The sequence below is a fragment of the Lampris incognitus genome, chromosome 13 (genome assembly GCF_029633865.1).
Source record: "Lampris incognitus isolate fLamInc1 chromosome 13, fLamInc1.hap2, whole genome shotgun sequence".
Taxonomy (NCBI): Eukaryota; Metazoa; Chordata; class Actinopteri; order Lampriformes; family Lampridae; genus Lampris; species Lampris incognitus.
This window is the reverse complement of record NC_079223.1, coordinates 8,194,012-8,200,638: the sequence shown is the minus strand read 5'-3', so window position 1 is coordinate 8,200,638 and position 6,627 is coordinate 8,194,012. Positions and strand designations below refer to the sequence as shown.

Sequence of the window (6,627 nt, the reverse complement as noted above, 5' to 3'; positions counted from 1 at the left end):
AGAGAGAGAGGGAGAGGGAGAGAGAGGGAGAGGGAGAGAGAGGACGGTAACAAGATGTTCACCAACCTGGAGTTGGTAGCGGAGGGGGCGCTGTGCGCCATGGGCATCGTGCTGGAGTGGGAGGGCATCTGCAGGCTGGACCAGTTGTCATGGCTTGCCAGCATGGAGAGACAGGCCGGGGAGTTATCGGAGTAACCAGCTACACAACACAAACAGAAGCGACACAGGTTCAGGCGTCACTCGTCCTTCAACAGGTGTGACCTGTGACCTTGACCAGGTTTAACGCGCCGTGCGAGTCTTCCCAAGGAGGGTCGCTGATGATTCCACACATTTATATCTATCTCTGAGGAGTCGTGCTCTTTTTATTGCTAGACCGGTCGCCTCCTCTTTACGTGTCTGCGGACACGCTTGTGCAAGTCACTTATACGTGCTCACTGACACGTATCTCACAGATGCCGCTAGGGGCGCCCCGTAGCCTACTGGTGTCTGCCATGACCATGGTTGTGACGCAATAGAATGTCAAAAATATTGAGCAAAGATGGCGGAGCGATGCGAACGTTCTTAATATGTGAAATTTGCTATCTTCAAATTATTTTTTGATTCATATTAACGTTATATGCGAGTGGACGCTATATTTAAATTGAATAAATGTGAGCTAAATAAACGAAGGGTCAATGCAATCTCAATAAATTAGCCCCCACAATTTCGCATGCGATTTACCGAAAAGCAATCGGAGTCTCGTAATGAGGAGTTTGTAATCCGGTGAAATGGCGCGCAAATCTCGCTATGGAGCAACAGCCACTTCTATAAAAAGGATATGTCTAAATTAACACTTTACTTAACTGTGTATTAGATGTAACGTTTATCTTGTGTGGTGGAGAAATTGTGGTGAATCCCGACCGATACAGCTCTGCCTAGACCTAGAAGACAGGATTGCGCCCCCCCAGTGGCCAGAAGACGGGACTGCGGCCCCAGTGGCAACTAATACGTGTCCATATACACGTATTTCGCTCTCGCAAAAACGTGTCCCCTGGCACGTACGCATTGTGACCTAGTGTAGTTTTATTGCGAGACTTGCACAACTCGGGTCTTGCGTGTTTCTTGGGCAATTCCGTGAATCGGCGCATCGCCCCGTGGTAGCGGGGAGCGTGTGAGGGTGGTGCTGTCCATGCAGCCCCCGCCTGCGGCCCAGCTGTTTACAGCTCCCAGAGCCGCCTCTCACAAAGGCCGGAGGAATGCGGAGCATTCCCTCCGACAGCCAGGTTTGTTTGAGTTTGAGGTTAACAGCCAGGCAGGAAGGGGTGTAATTCCTGGACGCGTGAGGGTGAGGGTGAGGGTGAGGACACTCACTGGGGGAGCTGGTTCGATGGCTGTAGGGGCTGGAGTAAGGAGCAGGGCGATGACTCCTCAGGGTGGAGTAGCGCTCGCAGCCGTGCGAGGGGGAGAAGACAGCGGGCTCCCAAACTGGCCGTGAGGGCTGGCAGGAGGGCAGAGGGGGCCCGAGCCCGGGATGAACCAGCCGCTTACTGGAAGGGCAGGGAACAAAAGCAGATGAGGGGCCCGTAAGTGGTCAGCTGGTGAATGAAACTGGTGAAGGAGAGAGCCAGAACAGCCCAGCAAAGCACTCACGTTGAGAATAGGCTGACTGTTGGTTTTCATGGGGGTCTTCTATCGGGTCTTTGTGGTCAGTTCTGCAGAAAAGACAAGGAAGTGTCAGAGGGTGGTGGCACATCATCAAATTAGGTTCTTTTTATTTGTATTTTTTTGGCTCTCCCCCCCCCCTCTTTTTCTCCCCAATTGTACTCGACCAATTACCCCACTCTCGCTGCTCCACCCCCTCTGCCGATCCGGGAGGGCTGCAGACTACCACATGCCTCCTACCGTACATGTGGAGTCGCCATCCGCTTCTTTTCACCTGACAGTGAGGAGTTTCACCAGGGGGGACGTAGCGCGTGGGAAGATCACGCTATCCCCCCCCCCCGAACAGGCGCCCCGACCAACCAGAGGAGGCGCTAGTGCAGCGACCATGACACACACACCCACATCCGGCTCCCCACCCGAAGACACGGCCAATTGTGTCTGTAGGGACGCCCGACCAAGCCGGAGGTAACACGGGGATTCGAACCGGCGATCCCCGTGTTGGTAGGCAACAGAACAGACCGCCACGCCACCCCCGGACGCCCTTCAAATTGTGTTCTTATCCTGGGGAGACAAAGACTGAAATGTGGAGGACTTGTCTCACCGCTCTTTTGCATCTAGGAAGGCCTTGGCAAAAGGTTGTACTTGATTTTAAGAGCGGTTATCTGAAATTGAACGAAAGAGAAAGAGACGGGGGAAAAAAGGAGTCACAATCCAAGAGTGATAACAACACAAAATAAAGTTTGTCTCAACGATTCGAATCACTGACAAAAACGTGAACTCTGCGCGTAAAGGACGCGCACACTTTTACGCACGCTCGGAATAAACCACGACTTCTTACGTCATGACTGGACAACAGACGTCGACGCGGAATAATAACGTTCATATTCACCTCCTCGTCCTGGTAGGCTGCTAATAACGTTCATATTCACCTCCTCGTTCTGGTAGGCTGTTACTGCAATGAACTGCGTCTCCGGGAAGGAGTGGCTGCTTATCATCCTCCGCGGCCCTCCGACGCGCACGATGTGGATCCGCGGCTCGTACTTGTGCAGGGAATTTAACATGATCTGGAACGCAGTAAAGCACAGCGTCAAGTGAGGGGCCACGTCCCGTCGCACGACCACGTGTAACTCCTCCGTGACATTGAGGTGGGGGCTCCCCTCTTTACCTGACCTCCTCCGTTCAGCTTATTGGTGAGCTTGACTTTGCTGAACGACACCGGAGCTTTCATCCAGTGCGCCCCGAAGTTCGGGGAGTCGGGGTGGATGTACACACAGCTGGGGGTCTGGGGCTCCGGTTTGCCTCCGGGGACCCATTCCCCGTTCACGTATTTCCACCTGTGGTTGTCCGCGGACACGAAGTCCAGCAGGAACGAGTACATGGCGTTCGGGTCCAGTCCGGAGACGTTCGCCTTCAGCACGGGAAACATGCGCCTTTGGAGGAAAGAAAAGAAGTTTTAATGACGCCTCTTTGGCAGGGAAAACAACAACGAAAATCGTTAATTTAGCCCATATCCAGGCCCCCAAAACCATAAAAAACAAGGCAGGGGGCTTTCTCTTTGACATGCCTTAACTGTTCATTGTTACAAACAAATGCACCGCCTGGGTCGTGTGGCTAATAAAACTATCTATCTATCTATCTATCTATCTATCTATCTATCTATCTATCTATCTATCTATCTATCTATCTATCTATCTATCTATCTATCTGTCTGTCTATCTATCTATCTATCTATCTATCTATCTATCTATCTATCTATCTATCTATCTATCTATCTATCTATCTATCTATCTATCTATCTATCTATCTATCTATCTATCTATCTATCTATCTATCTATCTATCTATCTATCTAGTCACTGAAAAGAAGGGCAAAAAGAAGTTACGGGTTTGCTTGGACCCCAGTAATTTCAACAAAGCAAAACTAAGACAGCATTAACGTGCAATTACATCAAGATGCGATATGATCAGATAAGATAAGATAAGATAAGATAAAACCAGATAAGATAAAGTAAGATCAAATAAGAAAAGATAAAACAAGATAAAACAAAATAAGATAAAGTAAGATCAAATAAGAAAAGATAAAATAAGATAAAACGAAATAAGATAAAGTAAGATCAAATAAGAAAAGATAAAATAAGACAAGATACACTAAGATAAGATAAATTAAGATCAAATAAGACAAGATAAGATCAAATAAAATAAGATAAAACAAGACAAGATAAACTAAGATAAGATAAAGTAAGAGAATATAAAGTAAGATCAAATAAGACAAGATAAAAAAAATAAGATAAACTAAGATAAGACAAGGTAAAAAAGCCAAGATAAACTAAGATAAGATAAAGTAAGATCAAATAAGACAAGATAAAACAAGATAAGATAAAACAAGATAAGATAAATTAAGATCAAATAAGACAAGATAAGATAAACTAAGATAAGATAAAGTGATCAACTAAGACAAGGTAAGATCAAATAAGACAAGATAAGATAAACTAAGATAAGATAAAGTGATCAACTAAGACAAGGTAAGATCAAATAAGACAAGATGAAAGAAGATAAGATAAATTAAGATAGGATAAAACAAGATATCCTTATCCGATGAGAGGGTCTAATGACAGGATGTTGTGTTGCTGTTAAGCCCACTGAGGCAAATTTGTAATTTGTGATATTGGGCTATATAAATAAAATTGACTTGATATGATAAACTAAGATAAGATAAAATAAAATAAGATCTAATAAGATAAGATAAAATAAGAGAAAACAAGATAAAATAAACTAAGATCAAATAAGATAAGATAAAACAAGATAAGACAAACTAAGGTAAGATAAACTAAGATCAAATAAGATAAGATAAAACAAGATAAGACAAACTAAGACAAGATAAACTAAGATCAAATAAGATAAAACAAGATAAGACAAAGTAAGATAAGATAAACTAAGATCAAACAAGATAAGATAAAACAAGATAAGACAAACTAAGATAAGATAAACTAAGATCAAATAAGATAAAACAAGATAAGACAAAGTAAGATAAGATAAACTAAGATCAAACAAGATAAGATAAAACAAGATAAGACAAACTAAGGTAAGATAAACTAAGATCAAATAAGATCAAACAAGATAAGATAAAACAAGATAAGACAAACTAAGGTAAGATAAACTAAGATCAAATAAGATAAAACAAGATAAGACAAAGTAAGATAAGATAAACTAAGATCAAACAAGATAAGATAAAACAAGATAAGACAAACTAAGGTAAGATAAACTAAGATCAAATAAGATAAAACAAGATAAGACAAAGTAAGATAAGATAAACTAAGATCAAATAAGATAAAACAAGATAACACAAACTAAGATAAGATAAACTAAGATCAAATAAGATAAGATAAAACAAGATAACACAAAGTAAGATAAGATAAACTAAGATCAAATAAGACAAAGTAAGATAAGATAAACGAAGATCAAATAAGATAAGGTAAAATAAGATAAGATAAAACGAGATAAGATACGATTGAATAAGATCAAATAAGATAAGATAAACTTTATTTACCCCAGAAGTTGTTACAGTAGCTGGACGGTGCAGACTACACAGTCGTCATTTAGTGCAAAAAAAGTTGCTCAAAATATGCGCAATAATGTACTATGCTCATGCAAGTCACGAAATACGTATGTGTGCATACAAAGCAGTTGTGCGCAAAGGTTAAGAACGAAACACGTCGAGCGCGCCGCATTTGAATCCAGCTCCCTAACTTCGAGTCATTACACACACGCACTCACGCACGCACGGACTCACGCACTCACGCGTAAACGTCCAGAAGAGTGCCGTCGAGCCTACCTGCCATTCTTAGTGACTATCATCTCATTGGTGAGCTCTTTGAACTTCTGCCAAAGTTCGTCCTCGTCCAGGCAGACCTTCAGCTCCCTCTCCGTGGGGTCTCCCTTCTCGCTGCCGGCCTGCAGCTCACTCTGCACGGCGGTGAGCAGGTGGTCCACCCGCTGCTGCTGCGCCCCCCGCCCGGGACAACCGCTGCCCGCGGAGGCCATTCCGTCCAGGAGCTCCAGGGGCTCAACGGCTGGCCGAGATCACAGAGAGCTTCGTTTTGCAGAGAGAGAGAGAGAGAGAGAAAATCTCCTGCGCTCCTCCTCACGCCTCCGCTCCCCTGGCGTCCGCCGGCCGCGGCTCCTCCATACGCGTCCAGATATATAGGCCGAAAGTGGCGCTCCGTTTGGAGCGGAGGTGGTTGGCTCGTGCGCTCTTTGATGTCTCGCCAGCCTGACATCCATTGGCTGAGGGGGGGGGGGGGAGGCCATATCACCGGGGTCGACGGGATGACCGCGCGCTGGATGAGGTCGTCCAACCTACTTTTATAGCGTCGATCTGCAAATACCCAGGCTGGAAAGCCGAGCTCCACCTGCAGCGGCGCGCACACGGCGTGGTTAAGGGGGGCATGTGGGGGGGGGTCCCCTGCTAAACGCCCCATTCTGGGGCGGCTTTTAACGACAGGCTATGTGTTAAACGCTCAAGCGTCGCATCCCAGTTGTCGGGATGGGGGCGCGGAGAGTTGGAAGAGGCGAACACCGCGACCCTTAAATGGCTCTTGACGCGCAGACGCGTCCAGGATAAGTAGCGCATTAACTATAGAAGTGTGCCAGCGGGGTATGGAGGGTTTTATCATGGCGCAACTGCAATCACAGAGAGACGTCAGAGAACAAATCCTACACCTCATTAGTTGGTGTGATCAAGATGCTCCACGGTCAGACCGGAAGAAGCCCTCTTTTACTTTTGACTGTTTAAATTGACTGTTTAAAACAAAACTCGGCGTAATGCGCACGCACACACACCGTTTCAGAGACCATTTAATTTGCCGGTAATGAAGAACACTTCGGGGGCGTCCGGGTGGCGTGGCGGTCTGTTCCGTCATCAACATGGGGATCGCCGGTTCGAATCCCCGTGTTACCTTCGGCTTGGGTGTCTGCGGGTGGGAAGCCG

The 6,627-nt window shown here is 45.6% G+C and overlaps 1 protein-coding gene across 1 annotated transcript in view; it reads right to left on the bottom strand.

Annotated features, from left to right (window-relative positions):
* The window catches only part of tbxtb (T-box transcription factor Tb), an 8,423-nt gene extending 2,742 nt beyond the window's left edge, over positions 1-5,681 (bottom strand). The window contains 9 exon segments of the mRNA XM_056292165.1: positions 67-199; positions 1,351-1,440; positions 1,443-1,526; positions 1,630-1,691; positions 2,243-2,279; positions 2,282-2,303; positions 2,571-2,705; positions 2,807-3,071; positions 5,473-5,681. Coding sequence (XP_056148140.1) covers positions 67-199; positions 1,351-1,440; positions 1,443-1,526; positions 1,630-1,691; positions 2,243-2,279; positions 2,282-2,303; positions 2,571-2,705; positions 2,807-3,071; positions 5,473-5,681 — 1,037 coding nt within the window.
* Positions 5,682-6,627: the final 946 nt, after the last annotated feature.